Raw genomic sequence first — 23,282 nt, forward strand, 5'->3', positions numbered from 1 at the left:
AGGGGCAAGCTACAACTGTGAAAATCCTAAGCACCATATACTTCATTTCCATCTCAACAGTATCAGTCAGCGAGGTTGCTTTGTTGTTTGCATGTCAGTCACCAGGATCAAGTCAAAATATTAGGCATATTTTTGGACGGGGCGTTCTGTGTGGGCTGAAACAAACATGTTAGTTGACATGTTTTTTAACATGGACCCTTGCCCTCCCTTAGCTTCCAGTGAAATTGTTCTGATGTCATCCCTTTGCTATTCAGCTTCCTAAGGCGGCCACATTTCATGGTATCTGGGGATCCCTATCCTGATATACAATATTTCATACCATCCATTTCATTGGTATTTTGATCCAGAGACGTTAGAACAACAAAAGCTAGCTTGGACTCCAAAGCAGTAAAGCTGCCTCATCCCAATTGAAATTCCAATGTGATGACCACGCTGCACCATCGGCCTCTGTGGCTATAAGCCTCGGGAATACCAACCAGCAGTCAGGCCCCTCCTTGCACTTTCTCATGCATTCTCACCCCCCTACGCTGTTTACTATCTCTGTATGCTTGCACCGGTTGACATTGCCATTGATGCATCCATGCCACACCCTAAAGCATGTTACCTGCAACCCTAATAAAAATGTATTAAATAAACAATATGCACTGTAACACAACATAATGCACAAATCATCTAACTTTGCCTTTTGATGTTGTTGTATTTATGTATTGTCAATGAAAACGGGGACAGAGGGGTGTAAAAATATACAGTGTTCTTAAATATGAACAGAATAAGACGGATTTACATTTCAGAGGACACAATTGCCAACTATAGTGTTGATCACACTATATAAACACATTTTAGAGTTACAAATACATAAATCACTGCTCATATAAGCGTTCATAACTCATTTCACTTGCTAAGGATGCTAATTGAATGTTTTTGCTTAGTTCTCCCTGCTTCCACATTCATCTTGTCGGATACTGCTCTCTAATAGCTCATAGATATTTACCACAAGAGAGCACTAAAGAGCTACAGTGTGTATGACATTACACTAAGCTAATTTCGGCACTACATAGGATAACTGATGGAAATTATGAAATACTTAAGTTGAATATGTTAAAATGAACATACACAAGATTGTTATTACACAGGTCCTATTTGTCTCATATTAGTGCCCATATAAGCATAAGCAGTTTAAATTATGCTAAAATAAATTTATTGTTTTCATTTAAAAAACATTTCCTTTTTTCATATTTATTTCATTTGCTCCATTAGAAGGTTATGTAAATAGCAGTATTAATATGATATACTTATAATATATAAGTATGTACAGGTTGACAAGTCAAAATATCAAACCGCAGAAACAAGATCAGAACTTCTTTCCTGTACTTCTGTATCCGTGAACAATAACGTATTATATCCAGAAATCCAATTTCAACTGTTCCTTCATAAAAAGAGTCCTTATTTGGCAATTGGAAGTCCTTCTCTCTGTCTTTTCCAAATTCTCTGGAGAGCTCATATCTTACTTTTACTTTATCAGTTGCCATGGATACCTATGGCAAGGCATCTGATTGGATACCACCATATAAACTCTCTTTCTCAGGTCTTTGACGAATTTGTCTCCAAAACTGATGATCTAAGCAATCCCAAGCATCACATATGTGAAACACTCCCACACACGCACACACACTCACACAAAAACACGCACGAACAGCACTGTGTGTTGACCCCCGGTTGATGGAACTGAGATCAATGCAATCTTCTGCAACACAATCCAAAGCCAGCATTATCATCTGTCTATCCTTCCATGTAGAACTGGGGAAATGCGTGAAATCAATTTTTTTTTTATTCAATTAAGGAGCAGACAGCCACACTGGTCAGGCTGCAGAGGTCACCCTGTGTATGCTGCCTGTGTGATGGCAAACTCTAACACACGCGCATGCACAAACACACTACAGCAGCAGGAAATGATAGAAAGCTGCTTGCTTTTAAACCACACTGCGGACCATCTGCACTGAAACACCTCAACTCAAATATGTCTGGAAAAATGTACCTAAAAAGTCAAATAAAACTAGTTAAAACCATCATCATTGAAGATATTCCAAGAAATCAAAAAATTTTGAGATACCTAATCAAGACTTTAATTGAAATCGGGTTCGGTTACAAGAACACAAACACACTATTCGACCATCTGAACTATTACTGTAATAATGTCAGTTTAGCTCCATGTGTTTTTTCTTTGTGCTTTATGCGAATATCATTTGCTGGTCCACACAGCAAACCTTCTCCCCGTTTCTATTTTTGTGATCAATAAGAGAAGAGAGTGCTCATGGTTTGTTGTGACAAATTTTGGTACGGTTGCAATTTTTACAACACAAAACAAGCACTGATGGGTCCACTGATAGTGTAGTGGTACACACACCTGAGTTGTGTGCGGGCAGCGTGGGATCAATTCCCGCTCAGTGACAGTGTCTATGTGTAGTCTGCCTTTGCCCATTGACGGCTGGGATAGGCTCCAGCAACTCCCCGCGACCCTATATAGGATAAGCGGTTTGGAAGATGACATGATGACAAAACAAGCACTGTTTACAAAATCATCGCACCAGAGAAACAGAACCACATGTGTGACAGAATACTAACTACACACTACTACAGTATTCCAGAAAATTTTCTTCTGTTGGCCCTGAAAAATTATCAGTAACTTTTTTTCCCTCAAAAAACGTCCTGTAGACCAAACAAAAGTTTTCTAGTTTCGGTGAAAAAGGGCCTGCCCTGAACTGAGTAGAAAAAGAATTATAAACCTAAAGCTGAACTTTTGGTAGAGGAGCTTCCTAGGATTTCTAATAATATATCAATGATTTTTACCACCATAACAATGTTTGTAATGTTTCTTTTTTGTTACAGTGAAATCCAACTGGGAACCTTCCAATGGTAGGAACTATTTTCCCTGCACTTCAACTCCACTCGGTTGACTGAGTTGTTGTACAAGACTCTCAGTCGGTATCTGCACGCCATTGTGACTGTGAAGTACTGTATTTTACTTGCCCGTCGCTCACAGTCTCAGACATTTTCACAGTTTGGGGTTTTAAAGGAATAAAGACAGGGGGAAAAAAACGATGGCTTCGGACTCCTGGGCCCAGGCAGTGGACGCACAAGAGGCGGCGGCGGAATCAGTAAATGTAAATGTGCTAGTTCACGTTGTGTTAGCCTTTAAGATGTTATAGTCCCTGGCCTAGCGCTGTTCAAAATGAATGTTTACAATTTGTTTAATGCTTGACATTGTTTCAACACAAAGCGGGATGTGCCGCTGCGCCTTCAGGTATTTACTTTGCCTAAACGCAAGAGCTAACATTTGCCACATTAGCTGGTAGAGTTGCTGCGTGCCTTGCGCGTTGCTAGCTTTAGCAGATGCTACCTTTAAGGGTAATTCATTGAGACAGCTTTAGCTGACTGGCAAGTGAATGATGCAAGAGGTTCCAAAATAGCTAAGCTGAATAAGTAGACGCATTTGGCGTCTTCTAGATGTGTGCTTCCCAACTTTTGTTTCAGGGACACGTTTAAATAATGAGAGTTGACAGACAATGTCACTAACAAGTTCTATAGTCTAGTGATGTGTAAACTGTTTTCCTACAGATTGGAAACCTTCAAATAAAAGACACACTTGGGGAAAACGGTATGTTTGCAACGTTTCCAGACTAATTTTAAGCATGAATATGATATAATTTGATTGTGTTAATTTAGGAACATCTGTGCCACCAGCAAGCAGTACTGTTGCAAAGTCAGAAGTGGGAGATAAGACTTCGGGAGATAAGACTACAGATGAAGATGAAAGCGGTGAGCTGATGGGATCTTGTATTTTATAGATTCTTTTCCCATGATGTTACACACCTCTGTACATGCCTGCGGCTGCAATGTTGGGGGTTGATCAATTGTTGTGTTTTGTATGTGTGTGTGAACAGAGGCATTTTAATTGATAGAAAATGTCATGACATGATAAAATGTGTGGTATTTAGCTGCAACAAGTAGGACAATTTAGATAGAAACTAAATATAATGTATAAGTGTAGATGCAATTCTTAAACTACAAAAAAGCGATTCAAATAATTAACAAGGTCGGCTATAGAGAATCAACTAATACATTTTGCGTAGGGTCTGTTATTTTAGAATTCACGGGTATTGTGTATCTGAAGACATTCACGGGTATTGTGTATCTGAAGACATTGGAAATCCCTTTTCATGTTGTAAACAAAGGCCTACCTTTTGGTATTCAGAATTTTTTTAAGTGAAGACAAAGAAATTATAATTTAAGAGGTTTATTCTAAGTTTGAAACATGCAATGTTAGGACCAACGTAAAATACAGATGTGTTTCAGTTTTGGGGGTGAAATTGTAAAATGGACTTGATTATACGTTCAAGCAGTTCTTTGAGGTTTTTGAGGTTGAGGTTTAAGAAAAAATAAAATGTAAAATAATTTATGCAAATAGGCCATTGATAAATTGTAAAATTAGAGATTAAAATGTGAGTGTATATTATTTCTTTCTTTTGTTCTATTGAAATTCTATCAATAGAACGTGATTCATGGGACAGTATAGGATAGGCAATAATAAGCCTGGTGCTTCAGCCTATTCCTTTTTTCAGTTGTTAATTTATGTTTGAAATGATGTGTATTTTCTTTGCTGTATTATGTATACAACCGAACCGTTGGTAGATGTTTAAGTCGCTGACTGTCTGCTGCCTTGTGCCTTACTTCGCATAACTTCTCTCACTTACTATACCATATAATCAACACACCATGGTCATCTTAAAAATTCTCTTATATGACAACAAAGTTTACATATGTACGTATCCTATATATGTGCAATTTTTTCATGATCATTATTACTCATATTTCTAAATGCTATGCATGGTCCTTCAGCTCACTAACAACTTCTCCTAGCTTTAAAGCACGATTTCTAATTTGATTCTTTTTTTTTTCTTTTTTGGGCGCAGACGACAAAGCGGCCCAGTCATTGTTGAACAAGTTGATCAGAAGTAATCTTGTCAACAACACAAACCAAGTTGAAGTTCTTCAAAAGGATCCCAACTCCCCACTGTACTCTGTTAAATCCTTTGAGGAGTTGCGACTGTAAGTGTATCGTCGTTTAGCTTGTCCATAATCACCTATGTGTCCTGACAGTGATTTGAAGTGTCTGTAATTAATGAATAATGAGTGTATGTGTCGGCAGGATATTCATTAAAGGACACCTTGTGCATTACCCACAAATTTTAAACATTTCTTTGGTGTTTCAATCAAATTTCTGTGAAATACTTTTGACAAAATATGCCCAAGAACCACAAGTACTTCCCATAGACTATTTTTGTCTTTCTGAATGAACCAGTTATTTGGTTTCTCTTTTAGCTAAACACGGGTGACAACACTAATAAGGCCTTTTCACACTGTACTTAGCACAGTGCAGTTCACCCTCGAACCACCCCATTCATTGTGTATGTGATGCTTTGGTGATCGCTGAGTGGCAGACACACCTGTATTGAAATAAAAATGAATAATGCCTGTTATGTGAAAGTGGGACGGAAGTGCAGAATGGCTGATTTTCATTGCATGTACAATTTTGTTGTATTCTATCTGCACCAAAACTTGATCAATTGACCAAAGATGTTGTTTGTTGCATATGCAGTAAACCACAGCTCCTACAGGGTGTCTATGGCATGGGTTTTAACCGGCCCTCCAAAATCCAGGAAACCGCTTTACCTATGATGCTTGCTGAACCGTGAGTATGCTGCACATTGTGCTCTACTACCTTCCGGAGCCAAGTATACGCTGATGACACAAACGGTCACTACTTTAAAGCCACTTGCTGTTGTATTACACAGTCTGTTTAGATTTCTTTTTTCTTTTTTTTTTTTTTTAGTCCACAGAATCTGATCGCCCAGTCTCAGTCAGGAACAGGAAAAACAGCTGCCTTTGTTCTCGCCATGCTCAGCCATGTCAATCCCGACAACAAATATCCTCAGGTTTTTGTTTTTTTTTTACGTTATCAGCAATGTCTAATAGATGAGTTGAGTCTTAGCACTTGCTAATTGGCCTTCTAAATCCCTTGCTTCTCCTGTTTTCTCTCCCATCAGTGCCTGTGTTTGTCACCCACCTATGAACTGGCGCTTCAGACTGGCAAAGTGATTGAGCAGATGGGCAAAAACTACCCTGAAGTCAAATTAGTTTACGCCATACGAGGAAATAGGCGTAAGTCTTTGCCCGCTCTACATTTCCTGTATGTGGCTTGTTTTGTGTTGATAAGTTCCTCTCCAAATATTCCAGTGCAGCGAGGCGTGAAGCTTCAGGAACAGATAGTCATTGGCACGCCCGGCACCATGCTGGACTGGTGCAGCAAGTTGAGGTTCATCGATCCCGAGAAGATTCGGGTGTTCGTGCTGGATGAGGCTGATGTCATGATCGCAACGCAGGGTCACAAAGACCAGAGTATTCGAATCCAGAGGTGAAAATGAATGTTTAAAGAATTCCCGCCGTACTTTTCAAGGGATGCTAAAAGCTTAATTTGTTCCCTGCTACACAGGATGCTTCCGAAAAACTGCCAGATGTTGCTGTTCTCAGCCACGTTTGAGGAGACAGTGTGGGACTTTGCCCGGCGCATCGTGCCCGACCCAAATATCATCAAATTAAAAAGAGAGGAGGAGACGCTGGATACTATCAAACAGTACTACGTGTTGTGTAACAGCAAGGAGGAGAAGTTTGAAGCCCTGTGCAACATCTATGGCGCCATCACCATAGCCCAGGCCATGATTTTCTGCCATGTGAGAAACTCCCCTTTCCCCAGAACTTTCCAATTGATAGGTTATGAATGTTATATTTTCCTTGGAAACATTACTTCGGGCCGAGTTTAAAGAACCTCATTAAGCATGGGGGCGGTTTAAGCAAAATGGCAATTATTTTTTTTCCACATGCAGCACATAAGCGTTTTGTTCCTTAGGTGTCTAGCTGGTATGTGAACTGATGAATCTGCTTTCCTCGGTGTGATCCAGACAAGGAAGACCGCAGGCTGGCTGGCGGGTGAGCTTTCCAAAGAGAACCACCAGGTGGCGCTGCTCAGCGGGGAGATGCAGGTGGAGCAGAGGGCCGCAGTCATTGAACGCTTCAGGGATGGAAAGGAGAAAGTCCTTGTCACCACAAATGTTTGTGCCAGAGGTGAGGAAAACATGCAGATTTAGTTGAACATATGTGTGTGTGTATGTGTGTGTGTGTGTATATATATATATATAGATATAGATATATAGATAGATATATAATATGAATACACCCACCTTTCTCATTATGTTTTTCTGTCTGTGCTTGCTGTACACCAGGAATTGATGTAGAGCAGGTATCAGTGGTGATCAATTTCGACCTACCAGTAGACCAGGATGGTAACCCAGACAATGAGACATACCTGCACAGGATTGGCCGCACGGGTCGGTTCGGTAAAAGGGGGCTAGCCATCAACATGGTGGACAGCAGAATGAGTATGAACATCCTCAACAGGATTCAGGATCATTTTAGTAAGTATTCATTACTCTTGCTGCTATGTATAGCATGTTGGGCAAGTTATCAAGACACAGTCTTACTAAAGGGCAGTTGACGTGTAGTAATTTGTAGTTTGTTGACCGTTATTCCTCAGTATAGTGCACAATACTAATTAGCTTGAGCAAACTTAGCACCCCCCCAAAAAAAAAAAAAAAAATTACACAGGTAACACACATATGTCCATGCAGGTTTATTGTCAAAAAATACTAACTGTTTCTTTCTTTTCCAGATAAGAAAATTGAAAAATTAGACACACACGATCTGGATGAAATTGAGAAAATCGCCAACTAAAATGCAAGTGTGCCGATGAAGTGGACAACAGTTAGACTTGCTATATGTGCTTTGCAAGGACTACGCTGCTTAACGCTGTCTTTTTTTAAGTTTGTATTTTGTTTTAAGCCGTTGGGGGTGGAAAGAAAAGCGCAAAACCACACATACTGCACGTTTACACACATGTAATGGACTTCAGTTTGTGGAACATACCCCATTTTACTCTTTTTACTTCTTGAAATAAAGATTGAGTTTGTAATGTTGAAAAGAGCAACTGGCCTTGTACACATGATACTGTCAATAGACTCCTAAAACCCTATTTGACTCTGCTGTTCATTTATATACATGAACAGGTAAAATGAATGTATCCTCTTTAGGTCATTACAGCATTGACAGTCTGTAGAAAGGGTGAAGTTGGGTATGCTGCTGCTCTTGAGTGCTAGTGCGCTGTTTTGGATGATGACTGTGATGGATGGATTTTAAGGGTCTATGCAAATTTTACAGTGTATACCTGTACTCACATGACAGAAATAAATCCCAAATTAACCTCAACTTTAGCTTCAGGGTACATAGCCAAATGACAAAATGGCTGCCAATGGAGATGACACTCTTATTAACTCCTCACCGTAAGATTTTAGATTATTCTGGGTTAAGCCCAGTCACGCGTCTCTCACAATTTTATTTATTGAGTATTAGGACTGCTCAGCTGTAACATGTAGCCATTGTTTTTAAACATTTGTCACGTGATGCTTAGTTTCTTTCCAGATTTGGACTGTTCAGGTCTGATATGATTTTGTCTCGCAATCGCCCCAATCAGGGTTGGAACTTGTGCTCCATTACATGACATTCTTCTTCACACAAACTGCAAAGTTATAAATGATTGTGAGTTAGATAAATACACAAAAGCCTTCCTCAAGTGCATTATGTATACATATGGTTTTATTGAAAATCCAAAATATTGGACTTAACATGCTGAATGACACTTGAAATTTTTATCTATTGATCTCTTAAACCAAATGCTGAATTGACTTGAGGACCTTTGCCAATCAGATTTACTGTGTTACAGCACGGTCGCATGATAGAAGACGTGTACTTGTGTACACATTTAAAACCTATAGGGACAAATAAATTGTGTGGCTGATTTATTGATAGTCACTTCTGAGAAGTGCATAAAAAAAAAAACATTCCTCATGAGGTTCAACTTTGACTGTCGCAGCTTTTGAGGAAAAAAAAAATGGCTGTTTTAACTTGCGAGATCAGTCCTCTGGAGCATTAAAGAACAGTGTTTGGTCAGTTTGAACCTTTGTCAAACCTCATTTAGGCCCACACTGGCACTGACAAGACTGGTGGCGGTGGTCCGCTTTTATTCATGGACTGTTTGCAGGAAATGCATATATGCAGCCAAATGCAAGGCTTGCAACTGAGTGATAAATATCCACATTGATCATCTGTGAAAACAAGAGTGTATGCAGTTTCATTTGGATGTATAGTATACATAGTGAGCATGTGTGTGCACCTCCTATATGGTATACCAGTGTTTAGATGCACACACAGCAGTTACACTCCACATGTTGTAAACCTTGTTTGATATTAGAAGCTACTCTGTGTTCATGCGCACACAGTAAGTAGTCTTAAAAAGTAATGTGTTTAGAACAAGGTAGGCTCAATGTGGGTTTGTGTGCGCTCAGCAAGCTGAGCTGCGTTCACGGACGCGGTCATGTAATGATTTGAATAAAAGAACGTGTAGGTGGTCATGTGTTTGCAGTGTCCAATGTGTCATAAAACAGCCAGTATTAACCAGAATAGCTTAAATAAAAACTTTTATTACATGGACGTTCACATTTGAGTTTGTGCATCACTCAAGACTCCAGTTGAGGTTTGTGGTGACAGCAGAAGATCTGGCGGAACACAAAAAAAAATAGTTTTCTGACAACATAAAGTAATCAACCTTAAGCCAGGTCAACATGGCATGACATAAAAGATGGCACTAGAGATGCACCTTCACATTCTGAACTGCAACAATAGTTCAGCCATGGTCAAGACAACTTCAACTCATTTTTCAGCTGTGTACAATTGCCAAGATGCCAAAAAGCTTGCATCAACTACAGCAGGGGGTGAGCAAACATTTTAAGACGCATTGGTTTTAGGGACACTTACTTTAATCATTCAATTTTGAATTGTATTTCATTAACCATTTATGCAAATAAAAAGGTACAATATGTCTGTTTAATTTTATGAATGTATTGCTATTTGCATTAAGTCAATTAAATGGGATAATACAAACTATATACATTTTATTTAACCAATTTGAGTTAAACGAATGCAACAAATGTTAGTGGAACTCCACAAAATCACAGCTATGTTTGGGGGGAGGGCTAACATAATTCACCCTCCACGGTTGCCACAGCACAAGCCAAGGTTAATGGTGAGTACAGGATGTCATTTGTTAGTGAGTTTTACTGTGCAGCTAACTTCTTTCTCCACTTCTGACAGTTACAGATGCTGGAACGCAATGGATGAAGCCAGCTGCCTTCAGCAAGCCTCCCTCTAAGTCATTCAAGGTCAGTAATGTAGTTACATTGGTTAACTTGTATGCCTGTATAACAGTAATCTGAAAGTATTATTTAATACATTGACAGTACAATTATTTAAGGTTTGATAATGCCAACAGTTTAAGCCCATAAAAGATTCAGTCAATTAATGTATATGGGGAAAAGTTGTTAAAATTAAATGAAATCAAGCATAAAAATGTGTGACACACAACTCAAATGTTTTGTTTTGTTTCTTCCATCCGCACTTACCAGACTCTCTGTAGTCCACCTTGGTGAGGAAGAGACCACGGGCGGGGGCAACTGCATTCTGTGGATAAGCCAGTGCGTCCCGAGCCTCCATGATATCTTTCAGCTTCGTAAGTGAGATCCTTCCCTGGCCCACGGCCACGAGAGCTCCCGTCATTCTGCGTACCTGAAGCAACAACGGCATGGCTTAATTAGGCAACCTTACTTACCATTAAAAATAAATCTGCAAATACCAGTCGCACAATTCCAGGAGAGTTTCAATGGGAATTCATGGGGGCTATATGGAAAGAAACTGGAAATTTGTAATATTTCAGGTTTGGTTTGGTTCTATAACGAGAAACTTAAAGCCTAACATAGGTTAGAACAAGATTTAGTAAAGATTTGACTGAAGTTCTCTTCGACACTTTTGGACTGGTTGCCAGCCAATCGCAGCAGTTTGTATACAATTCCCCCAAATCCACCATTAAGTCCCACAATTTCTCAGATATTTCCATTTAAAGCATCCAACTTGTTTGACTAAATATTCCGCAAATTACACTTAGTTTCTAATAATGGATAGGCATAATTGAGTGATTGTCAATTGTGTCATGATGAATTTATGGCTAAATTAGGTGCACAACTTGGCTGCAACCAGCAGAGGCGCTGTTAAGTCAGTCTCAACATCAAATATGGGAAGTTCCACACAATTACACCTCAGTAGTGTCTAGTTGTAATAGAAAATTTCTGGAAATTGACTGAAGAGTTTCCACCCGCTTTTGGAAGCCTAACCAACAGCAGAACATATTGGAACATACCTGCTTGTAGAGAAAAGATTTGCTTTGAAAAGTCAACTCCCAGAATGGAATCTCTCTGCAAGACACAATAAAAACATGTAAAATTGTTCAACTGTCACGCGTACACAATTTTCGCATTTATACCCAAAACATTTATTGACAGGTGACCCTGCTTCTTTCACAGGATAAGCAGGAGGAACATTCAATAGACCGTCATGATTTTTTTTCTAAAGATAATAAATTCTCACGTTTGATTGACACGCTCGGAGAGGTATTAACTGAACAATACGTTTATTATTGTCTTTGTCAGTGTGGCACAGCTGCACCGCATCATACTAGTTGTTTTCTATTATTTGGCTCCTTCTGTAGCTACAATTAAAAAAAGCAACCAAAATACTGCCTTACCATCTCATTGGATGGTGTTTTTGTACCTCATGTGGTAAATGTAGAGATGTACAGTAGTGTTCTTGTGTATGCAGTTAGAGGCTGATGTGCGACCAAGGGAAGCAGCAGAAAGGAGCACATACATTTGTCTACAGAGGATATAAAAAGTCTACACACCTCTCTTCAAATGGCAGGTACTCTGATATAAAAATGATTAGACCAAGTTAATAATTCCACAACTTTCTCCACCATTGTCACCTACTACCTGTACAACTGAATTCAGGGGAAAGAAAAAAAAGATTTGGGGTTAATCAGAAGCACTTTAAATGTGGGCAATTAACAGATAGGAGAAGGTGTACGCACTTAATGTATTATCTCAGTTATTTTTATTTTCCCTCTCAAAAAGATTTGTCTTTCTCAACTGAGTTTTTCCAGGTTATAGTTCACAATAATGGTGGAAAATGTTTTGAAATGATTCATCTTGGCCCTTTTTCCCCACAAAATCCTGGAATTCAAACAGGGTTGTGTGTACCTTTTATGTCCTCCGTAAATGATACACTGTGAATACTTCCACTGCGGCTTAGACCAAACTGGATTATATGACGATGAAAAAGTTTGGATCATCTTATTTTTTTGCTACGCGGCACCCAGTCAATGAATATCGTCCTCTCATCTGGCATTTAAGTCATCCCGGCCTTCGTCATCCTAAAAAAGACTGACTTTTATTCTGGGAACGAAAACTGGGGGAAAAAAAAAAAAAAAAAGATTAAGGTCAAATGCAAATTTGTCTTAGCTTTCTGATCATATCTGATCTGGAGTGCATTCATACTTGGTGACAGCGCACGGACTCTGAAAGACAGCAATTCCTGAGTGTGAATGAGCGTAGCAAAATGACTGCATTTCCTCAAATAGCGGCTCTCTTTCCAAAAGACACCCCAGTTAACTGCCGGGCTCGGCATGCAGCTAAGACAAATAAAAGCCACTCTCAAATAGATGGAAAAAATGGACAGTAAGTGTAGTTACGTCACTTCAAAGTTGCTGACACATTTAAATGCTGAGCCCATTTGAACTACGTCGCTAACCGAACCAGCAGCACCAAAGATGAATTAACACGAGGAGTCTTACCTCATGTTGTGACCAATTCGTTATCCTTTGATTTATATAATACATACAATTTCTACAATACTCATAACTCCATCTGCGTTTTGGATCAGACTAATGTTGCTTTCCAGATAAGTGGGAAGTTGGATATATCTGATTTGGATTGTACTAGTTGTGGCCTCAAAGCATTCCAGGTGAATGCAAACAACTAAGATAGTGATAAATTGTTTTTTGTTTTGTTCCTGAAAACACACTTTTTGACCTGCAGCTAACCTGCCTGCTCGCAATCAATCAAATAGAAGAAAAATGAGACATTAAGTAAATACACACTGTAAAATGCCTTCTTTGGATACATTCTTACTGAAAGTCAATGTTCAAATCATCATTAAAACAAATTCACTGTATGAAATCACCGCACGCCAAATGTTAGCACCAAGCCTGACATACCACAACTCCCTGTTTCAGGATCAAAAATTTAAATCAACTTTCGGCTTTTCAATAATTCACTGCTCCGTTTCTTCTTTTACCACTGTTACTAACAGTGACCCTCATGAAAAAACAATGGCATCCTAACTCTTACGACAACCCCTCAAAAATACAAAATCCAGCTTCAATCATTGATGTCAATAAAAGACGACAGAACGTTCACTGAAGTGAAAGTATTACTAAATGCTGTGTCTGCTTTTGTTGTAAGGGCAAATAAATATCTAAAATGCTATGGCACCCACAGATATGTACCGGTAATCACTCTGCCGCCTACCTCATTCCCACAGTGGAATATTTGGACCTCGACTCGTCTAAAGTGCTATCCTACATGATACAGCGACGACACATTCACTAACACGAACTAAACGTGTCAGCATGACAAACTTTTTTTATTTAATGTAAAGCATCTCCTGTTGCTTTTAAATGAAGGTTAGCATACACTCACACATGGTAGTCATTTTATTATGCAGGCATTTCACTCTAATCTTACATCATATACAGTATTCTTCACAGTATGTCCCCTTTAATAGTTAAAAAAAAAAAAAAAAAAGACCCCTTAAATCCTGTTTACCTGTGGAAGTGCTCACATACAAATGCTCTCCCTGGCTGTATCCTGGCGACATCCAGCGTCTTGACAGGGTTTATAAAAGGCATGTCGGAGTTGACTGCCCTGAAGCTGCTGAAGTCGTGAGTTCCGACCAACATGGCGGCCGCCTCGCTCATGGCTTCCACATCGAGCTCCCTAACAACAAACGCACGGTGTGACCAAAAGCACAGTCAATATAATTCTTTTTAAGTAAGTGTAGCAAACAAATCAGAGAGAAAAGCACAACACACCCAGAGCTAATCCTCCGATGCTTACCGAACTGAGGCATGAGGTTTAGAGGCACATTTCCCCACCAAACTATTCATACATTGCCTTTTTATTTTCCAATATTTACATTACTTAACTCCAGTGGCATCTAACTTTAGCGGTTCGTCTGTAGACGACACTTTAAACACAACACAGTTTAGACTCTGTGTTCCATTCGTCGCAGTGGAATAATTCATTGGTTAACTTTGCACATATTTCTGAGTCACCACGCCACGTGAGAGCATCGAGCATGCCAAGGCGAGACTTGATTGAGGGGAAAGAGGGAGAGCTGGCGCCTTGTTTCCCCAACAAGCTAATGTCAGCTCTCAAATGTGATCTGATCGAGAGAAAGAGAGAGAGAGCGGAACACAGCGAGCGGGGAAAAAAGAATGAAGAGAATGTCTCACTAATTAAAAGCGTAACGCCTTCATTTAAAATCTGGAACATGAGAGTTGGTCCTAAATGAAGACGGTGGAAACATGATCTTCATTTACACTCTGGTTAAGAGTGTTAAAGGAAGTGCTTTATGGCACCATTATGGATTCACATGTTGTAGTAAGTGTAAATATTAAACAAAAGATTGTCGATCTGACATTGAAATGAATTCACACAGCCACTTTAAAGTTTAAAGTACATGTATGGAAGTACATTTTCTCACTTTTTAAACTGTGACATGATGACTGAGCAGATCCATGTTGGCCTATCGACAGACATATTTCAACAAAAATGCGTTTTTCTATATACATGCGAATGGGCGGGGGGGTTGAAGTCAACCCTAAAAATTTCGTGACAATAATATCTTCTATGCAGCCCCAATAGTCATATAGCGCAGGTAATGACCAATCACGGCTCACCTTCAGAAGACAGGCAACTGTGATGTCATTTTCAGTTGACAGAAAATGACAAAATGGCCGCCCCCTGAGATGGATAAAATCAGATGGATTCTGCTGCTTAACTCGTATTCCACAAAACGCAACATTAATCAGAATGCTGAGTTTAGGCTCATGGGGGCAACATATTATGGTGAAGAAAAATGTGGGGTTGACTTCCACTCTTTAAGTAATAATGTATCTAAACAAATCAGAAACATCATGAACATGCACAGTAATCAATTAATGCATTTTAATGGGCTGCCCGGCGGAAAATGTTTGTCAAATAAAAAGTCAAAGGAAAAAAAAAGGAATACAAATGAAACTGAAAAGCAAGGAGTCACCAGTGATGTTGTGCAAGATGTCCAAACCACGGCCCGGGGGCCTTTTGCAGCTGGTTGACCATTTTTTAGCGGCCCGTAGAACATACAAAAAATAACATTTGATCCTGGTGTTCGCGGAAATAGTAATATCAGCAACCAAACCGCAAAAGAAAAGAGGGAAAAAAATTATGTAAAAATATCGGTGTACATGACTGTATTTCTTTTGATTCTAAAGCGGAGACTGCTGTTCTATTGGAAACTCAAATGGCAAAAACATTCAAAACTAACAACGGTGAAAAACATATGACCATTATGCTAGCTATTAGCTACTTTCAGGTTTACCCAAAAAAAAAAAAAAAAACTCAACCATTTGCATCCTGGGGCAGGGGGAACGCTTGCATCGTTACTCAACTAAAATGAGAAAATAAATCATCCAGACTTGCACCAATTTTGAACGAGCTCTTGCTCTAGACAAAATTTCATGGAGATCGGTTATGTAGTTTTTGTGTCAAGCTGCTAACTACCTATCCTAACCTAACCGGCGGCACATCTGATGATCTCCCACGGTGAAATATTTGGGAATCACTGAACAGAGGTCATCGTGTTTCACCTGCTTTAGGAAAAGCAGATGAGAGGCGAGAAGAGGATATTTCTTTCAGCGGGGAGTGGTGATGAAGGAGTAGATCAAACAGGAAGGCAGGGATGCTCAGGGGCGGAAGGACGAGGCGAATGCCGAAAATGTGAGACGGGATAACGAAGCAAAAGGAAGGAGGGAGGGAAGCGAAGCGGGGGGAGACTGATCGGGAGAAAGAGAGAGAGAGGGAGACGTGTGGGTGTTGCGCGGCATGCGTATGAGCCCGCAGCTTATCTTGGCCTACTTTCCCCCCCCTCCCTAAAAAAAAAAAAAAAAAAGACATACAGTATGTGCTCCCTGAAATGTGTTTCTTCACGCTCCTCTTTCCAATTCCAGCCAAGAGAACATCCTGTAAGCAGCAAATCTCTTCCAAAAGCATTCTTCTCTCTCCCTTTTCTCGCCTCGACATCCATCGTTTCCCACGTCGCTGCCTGTCCTTTTGTTTGTTTTTGGGACGTCAGCTCAGATAAAAACGTTTGACTTGAGTCGACTGGCCCTAATTTGCACTTTCGACTGAGCACATGTGGATTATTCATGTGTCTAACATGCCATTGTTTCTGCAAGGCTTGTTAGGACCGTACTGAGGGGGTTTGTGTGTGTGTGTGTGTGTGTGTGTGTGTGCGCGTCGGCTTGAGCTCAGACCTTTCAGCTCGCTTTTCCTACATGCAAGGGAACCACACTTGTATAGGCGCACGCATGCAGTTGACTCACGTGTGGCGGAGATTCCAGCACATGTCGCGCTCTACGAGGGGAAGCTGAGCAGACTGGGAAACACCCAGGGCGATGCGGTACACATACGTCCGGGAGAGTGCTCGAAAACGGGCGTGGAAGTCATCAGGCACGCGATAGGCACGGGTGACGCTGGCAAAGGGGGGGGGGGGGGAACATTTAGAAATCAATATATGTTGACATGCACTCTTTGGTCTATAGCTACAGTGTCACTAGGGCATTTGATTAGAATGCAGCCGCTACATCTTTACATACACTCCCCTCCAAAAGTATTAGGACAGTGAGGCCAGTTCCTTTATTTGTGCCGTGGACTGAACATCACATCCCACACACACACCACACCCCTCCGGGTTTGTACAGCATTACTGTGCCATACTATAGATTTGGTGCAACAGATCTCTGGGCTTCAAGCCTAGCACGCACCAGTCGTCATCTAACTCTGATGCTGTCTTACATTTTATTGTACGTACAGTAAAATGCCGCAATAGCGTCATTGCTGTCCTAAGGCGTTACATGTTTAGTCATACTAGTCCAATTCTTCTAATGTCACATGATAACATTGAGAGAGTCACTGCCAACATCATGAGGATTCATCCTCTGGTGGCAATTTTCCGCAAATTACATGGTTATCCAGCCCGGTACTTCAAATATTTAAGCCTGGGCCAAAGTCCAAAGAAACTAGCTGACCCAACATTTTCTTGCTTCAAGTCAAGCTGCTAGCAAGGCTAATGCGACAACTGATCAAAAGCATCCTTCATTTCCCCCCATATCGGAACAGATGGTTTTCTAACGCAAGCCATAAAAACTGTGCATGGGTCTTTGTCTAAAATGCCAATGATGCAGCTTTTATACAAAGGCACAGCCATTGTCGGAGAGCACAAAGCTCAGAGGAGCTAAGCGCTTACGCTCAAATATTTAGCATTAGTTCAGGATGAGACGCGCTTTGATGTGCATCCAGCAGGGGGACACGGTACACTTCCTGTGTGTGACATTTAGACCACTGTCTCTTTTGTTTCATCAAGTGGTGGAAAACAATGAATCAGTCGGTGTGAGGTATTTCAATGTAATTAGGGTCAGTGCCATTTGCAATCATGACATCTGCTTTGAATTTAAACTTCGCGCAATGATGAACCGCCAGATTTAGAAACCACATTAAGAAATCCGGGTTGGATGCGGGTTATGCATTTTGCTTCTTCTAAAATATTAATGGGCTGTTTAGTTGATCAGCTGTCAAAAAAGGAAAACCCTCATGTAGCTTTCACATGTATTGTGAGTATGAGTATTCACTCAGTAAAACTCAAACTCAAAAAGGACAAACTTTATATTTGGCGCACAACTGCCAATACAATTTTACCCCAAATAGTGGCTTCGGATCCTATAGGATAAATAAGCACCACACCCTAAATAGACACCCCTCCTTTACCCACCCCAAGAAAGACAAATATGTATACTGTAATAATTATTTTCATTACAATGCACATTATATTGTTTCAAAAATGCCCTTGTTAAAATAAAGGCCTCAACCTAATAAATGCCCTACCCCTAATGGACACTTAGTACTCTCCGCAGTCCTCAGCCACTCCTCCATGAAGCAATACAGTATCTTAGTTTCTATTCTCATTTATTATTAATGAATGTAGTGCTTAATTTTATGACAGCTAAGAGACAAGAATGGATGCTATTTGTGCATACAAAATATATTTTTTAAATTATTCTCCCACAAATACTTTATATTTATATAATGGCAATTGGTTAACAGGCCTTCCCGAGACACAATAAATGTTGCTTCCAAAATATTGGACTTTTGTTCCTGACAATATGGACAGAAACGCAATGTAGCAAGAATAACATTGAACCAAAGCACGAACGGCTCATATGATCAGTGCTATGGTATGATATCGTCGCTGTCCTGTGAAAAACACGTATGTCCATTTTTTTTTCAATTTTCTTATTTATACGTGAATGGTATTTTCGCGTTACAGACATCGCATTGTGAAAATTATTTTTTCCCCCAAAAATTGGACATAAGTGTTTTTCAATGTGTCAAGTGCACAAACTTGATAAACAATATTTTGCACGTTTAACACTTCCCAACATTATAAAAAATTGTGACGCCACAACACTCACTCAGTGTTGGTTGGCATCCTCATGCATGTGTAAGCAGGGGGTGAGTGTCAGTGGGTGGCATGGTAGAGAACGATGCTGTTCAACACTATGCATCATGCATGCATGTGCAGGCCTATTTCTGCTCGCCGACTTACATTATAGATCTCTGTGCCTGTGTGTATGTGTGCATGTGCCCAGTGCAGAGGGAAGAGAAAGTAGGTTACGAAGGAGGGGATTGGATGCGACACGTGGCACAGGAAAGCTTTACGTCTTCTAATGGCACCTGCTGCAATGTGAAGTGACAGCATTTGCCGTTTGCGCAAACAAAAACATGCAAGCACATTAAAACGCCACGACACACACTCACTTCTGTTTAAAATATGAAGATTGCTTTCTATATTTTTTCCCACGTTGAAAATATGGGCCCCCATGTGTGACGCCTGGGACTGTTTTTGTGGCACAGTTTATTTCATTAATTGTAAATAATAAATGTTACATCGTGACTAGAATTTCCCTTTTTTTTTCAGCACAAGACTCATTAGAAATAACTCAACTTAATGAGATACATCAAACAGTACAGAAACATTGTCATATCAAGTCAAATCTAATGATGTAGAACTCAACAGACATGACGCTATTATAACAAAATCTAACTAAAAAAAAAAAAGCTGTTTGCCAAGTCACTGTGTTTCTGCCTAACAATCAATAAAATTACTTGCAGTATTTTTTACCAACAATGTCAACAGGGGACCCAATAAAAACTCACCCAGGACCTGTTTTGGACCCCAAACTCAAGTTTAGGAAACCCTGGTCTAGGCAGACAAGACAAAAAGAGTCTGCACTGGTCAAGGGAATTCAATTCCCATTTAGCATTGTAGGTGCATATGTGTGTGTTATTACATACTACAGAGTAAAAAGCAAAGCAGAGATAATCCTTTCTAACCTTCTCTCTGCAGGTTGGAGGATTAGTGGGATGCAAGTGGGATGCTGGGAGCTTGCCTCCTTCCTTCCTGCTTCTCTACTCAGTCCGTTTCCCAATTGGCTCGTTCTCCTTCACACTCTCACCTCTCTGTCTGTTCTGAAATCCATTTGTAGCTTGACTTCATCCCACTCCCACCGTCTGACACTATACACACTAGTGTGTTGTGAGAGATCATCAGGGGTGTCGTGGGAAATTATACAATTATACTTAATTTGTCTGAATATTAGTAGTTATGAATCTCAAATATATCTTTCTTCAGTGACATATAGCAACAAGCAAAATAGTAATATCCTTTTCCGTTAGAAGGAAGAAGGTACAATAAACCTGTGTATCAGTCATGCAATAATACATCATGGCTTTTTGTGACGTTTTAGTTTGGTTGCGTGTCGTGAGATTTTTTTTCACGAAAACGGGTGTCTCGGCTCAACAAAGGTTGGAACAAAAAATATTCATTTCTAAATCTTTGTACCCCAACGGATTACTAATTATATATAATTGGAAATGAGGAATGAGGAAACACTGGAAAGTTTTGCCCTGGTTGATGCAAGGACACTTGTTCGAGTTTTCTCCCAGGTAAACCCAACAACCTGCCTTTTGGATCCAATTCCCACATTTCTTTTTAAGACATTTTATGGATTTTTTGAAGAACAAATTTTAAATATAGTCAATTGCTCTCTTCAGGCAGGCGTCTTCCCAGCTGCCTTTAAAACGGCGGTGGTGAAGCCCCTTCTGAAGAAGAGCGGTTCTGACCCGAGCGTTTTTAATAACTACAGACCCGTATCCAACTTACCGTTTTTAAGTAAGATTTTAGAAAAACTGGTTTTCATCCAGTTGAATCATTTTTTAAATACAAATAATATTTTGGAGAAATATCAATCTGGTTTTAGGATGAACCACAGTACGGAGACTGCTCTTTTAAGGATCTTAAATGATATTAGGTGCACTGCAGACGTGAGAAAACTCACAGTCTTGGTGCTACTGGATCTAAGCGCTGCTTTTGATACAGTAGATCACCAAATTTTATTAAATAGACTTAAAAATCTAGTGGGCATCTCTGGTACTGTTTTTGACTGGTTTTATTCCTATCTCACAGACCGATATTTCTTTGTAAGTATGGATACTTGTTCCTCTAAAACTCATGAAATTAAATGTGGGGTTCCTCAAGGTTCGATTTTAGGCCCCTTACTTTTTAATCTTTATATGCTTCCCCTCGGGGATGTCATCAGGGGACACGGCATCAGCTTTCACAGCTATGCTGATGACACGCAGCTGTATATTGCCGTGTCTCCTGATGACACAGGACCCATTGATACCCTTTTAAATTGCATTTTAGATATCAAGTCATGGATGGCAGATAATTTCCTACAGCTCAATGAGGACAAGACTGAGGTCTTAGTTATCGGTCCCGAAGGTCAGAGAGAGAAGCTTTTACCAAAACTACACATTTTTAATCCCTCACACTGTGTGAAGAACCTTGGCGTCATTTTTGACTCTGAGCTCAGTTTTATTCCTCATATTAAAAATGTAACCAAGATTGGTTTTTATCACCTTAAGAATATCGCCAGAGTCCGCCCGTTTCTCTCTCAGGCTAACACGGAAGTGCTGATGCATGCCTTTATTTCCTGTCGTTTAGATTACTGTAATGCCCTGCTCTCTGGCCTCCCGAAAAAGAGCATTTCACCACTGCAACTACTGCAGAATTCAGCCGCTCGGGTGCTGACGAGAACCAGAGGGCGGGAGCACATTACGCCAGTTTTGAAATTGCTGCATTGGCTCCCTGTGTGTTTCAGGATCGATTTTAAAGTACTTTTATTAGTTTATAAATGTGTTAATGGTCTTGGGCCATCTTATTTATCTGATTTGCTTTTATCATACCAGCCCTCGCGGATCCTGAGGTCCTCTGGCGCCGGCCTTTTATTTATTCCAAGGGTGAGGACCAAAATGCATGGCGAGGCTGCATTCAGCCATTTTGGTCCTCACCTTTGGAATAGCCTGCCAGAGGATGTCAGGTCTGCAGAGACTGTTGATATTTTTAAGAGGAAGCTCAAGACACACCTTTTTAGTTTGGCTTTCAACAACTTTTAAATAATTTATCTTTTCTTTTGATTGAAGATAATTCTATGTTTTGCTTTGAATGTTTTAAAGCACTTTGAGTTGCATTTTTATGTATGAAAAGTGCTATATAAATAAAATGTGATTGATTGATTGATTGATAATTATATATTTTTTTCCCCAACACTACACTATCAGTTCCTCCAAACATTGAATTAACATACCTAATTTGCTCAGCCTTGAGGTGGAAATTGAGCGCCTCCACTAAAATGTCCTCAGTAAACGGCGGCTTGTCATTCTTGCGTTGGAAATCAAAATGGGCTGAGTTAGATAGAGCATGGACTCCCCTATCTGTCCTGCTGGAAATGGACAGAGACACTGGGTTGAGTGGCCTCAGTCTTCTTAATGCATCCTGCATGGAGCCACAGGGGGGGGGGAAAGAAATTAGAGAATGTAAAATAAGATCTCAGTGTGAAGTTAACTTCAGATAACTTTAAGATGTAGCCATCCAGTGTTTACATCTGACTTGTGAAAGGTGGAGAACACGTGGTAAATGGGCTTTCACATGCTTTTCTACCTTAAACGACTCTAAGCGATTTAACACTGTACATACAAACACCTATGGACATTTTATAGTCTTCAGTTAACCTACAATACTGTATAGGGGGCTGCTGCCAATTTATTGTCAGATAAATAGATTCTTGGATAACTGGTTACTCCCAGTAACTTTGTTTTTCAATTTTCTTCTCAAATATGTTTTAATATTACTGTGTATAGGCATAGGCGTTGAGTTCGTTACCTCTAAGTGATCTTGGACCCCCTTTCTTCTCACTAGTTGATGTGGAGGTACTTTGACTGCACCACTGCACAAAATACAAACAGTTTATTACGGTTTTTATGCTAAACACATAAAATGTATGTAAAGAATAGCATTCTAACCAACCTGTATTTAGTTCCAATGTACTGGAAAAAGATGAGGTAGCGTGTCTGATTGCACATGACCTCGTTCGATCTCTTTTGATGTGCATGTTAAAAGTGTTGCCAAAAAGGCGTTGAATGACGCATTCAGCACCGGTGAACCGGTAAACGTTGCGCTGGTGTGAGGAAAGATACTGATCAACTTGCTGCGAGTTACATCCGGATGTAGGCACACTCGGATTTGTAGTCCGGAAGTAGTCTTAAACAACCCGTGGACAACTCATGTTCCAACATATGTGGTCGTTTCAAAATGCAAGAAAGCAAAATACAAATAAAAAAAATTACAATGGTTCCACACCCAATTCTGTTTTTGCCGTTTTAACATGTACTCCAGTAAAGTGCGTCGGAAGGACGTTCTCTGTCGTGTCGCTTTCTGATTACGACATCATG

General features: G+C 40.0%; 2 protein-coding genes across 3 annotated transcripts; one reads left to right on the forward strand and one right to left on the reverse strand.

Moving 5' to 3' along the window:
* Positions 1-2,928: 2,928 nt before the first annotated feature.
* On the forward strand, positions 2,929-9,578 carry LOC147142362 (ATP-dependent RNA helicase DDX19A-like). 2 transcript variants are annotated; one of them, XM_086040527.1, is made up of 12 exons: positions 2,929-3,161; positions 3,616-3,655; positions 3,742-3,816; positions 4,971-5,106; positions 5,657-5,749; positions 5,891-5,993; positions 6,105-6,219; positions 6,295-6,472; positions 6,551-6,788; positions 7,017-7,179; positions 7,338-7,529; positions 7,784-9,578. In XM_086040527.1, the coding sequence occupies exons 1-12, from the start codon at positions 3,099-3,101 to the stop codon at positions 7,843-7,845; spliced, it is 1,458 nt and encodes a 485-aa protein (XP_085896653.1). In that variant the 5' UTR covers positions 2,929-3,098; the 3' UTR covers positions 7,846-9,578. The 2 variants fall into 2 exon arrangements, with proteins under 2 accessions (XP_085896653.1, XP_085896652.1); XM_086040526.1 differs by having other exon boundaries at positions 2,930-3,161; positions 3,724-3,816.
* Positions 9,579-9,627: 49 nt separating this feature from the next.
* pusl1 (pseudouridine synthase like 1) lies at positions 9,628-23,256 on the reverse strand. Its single transcript, XM_086040529.1, has 8 exons — positions 22,858-23,256; positions 22,714-22,777; positions 22,139-22,326; positions 16,757-16,906; positions 13,938-14,108; positions 11,417-11,471; positions 10,626-10,788; positions 9,628-9,722 (listed from the first exon to the last, which is right to left on the reverse strand). The coding sequence occupies exons 1-8, from the start codon at positions 22,911-22,913 to the stop codon at positions 9,661-9,663; spliced, it is 909 nt and encodes a 302-aa protein (XP_085896655.1). The 5' UTR covers positions 22,914-23,256; the 3' UTR covers positions 9,628-9,660.
* Between the last annotated feature and the right edge of the window lie 26 nt (positions 23,257-23,282).

This window comes from Filicampus tigris, chromosome 9 (assembly GCF_054856515.1).
Source record: "Filicampus tigris isolate MCC_2025a chromosome 9, RoL_Ftig_1.0, whole genome shotgun sequence".
Taxonomy (NCBI): domain Eukaryota; kingdom Metazoa; phylum Chordata; class Actinopteri; order Syngnathiformes; family Syngnathidae; genus Filicampus; species Filicampus tigris.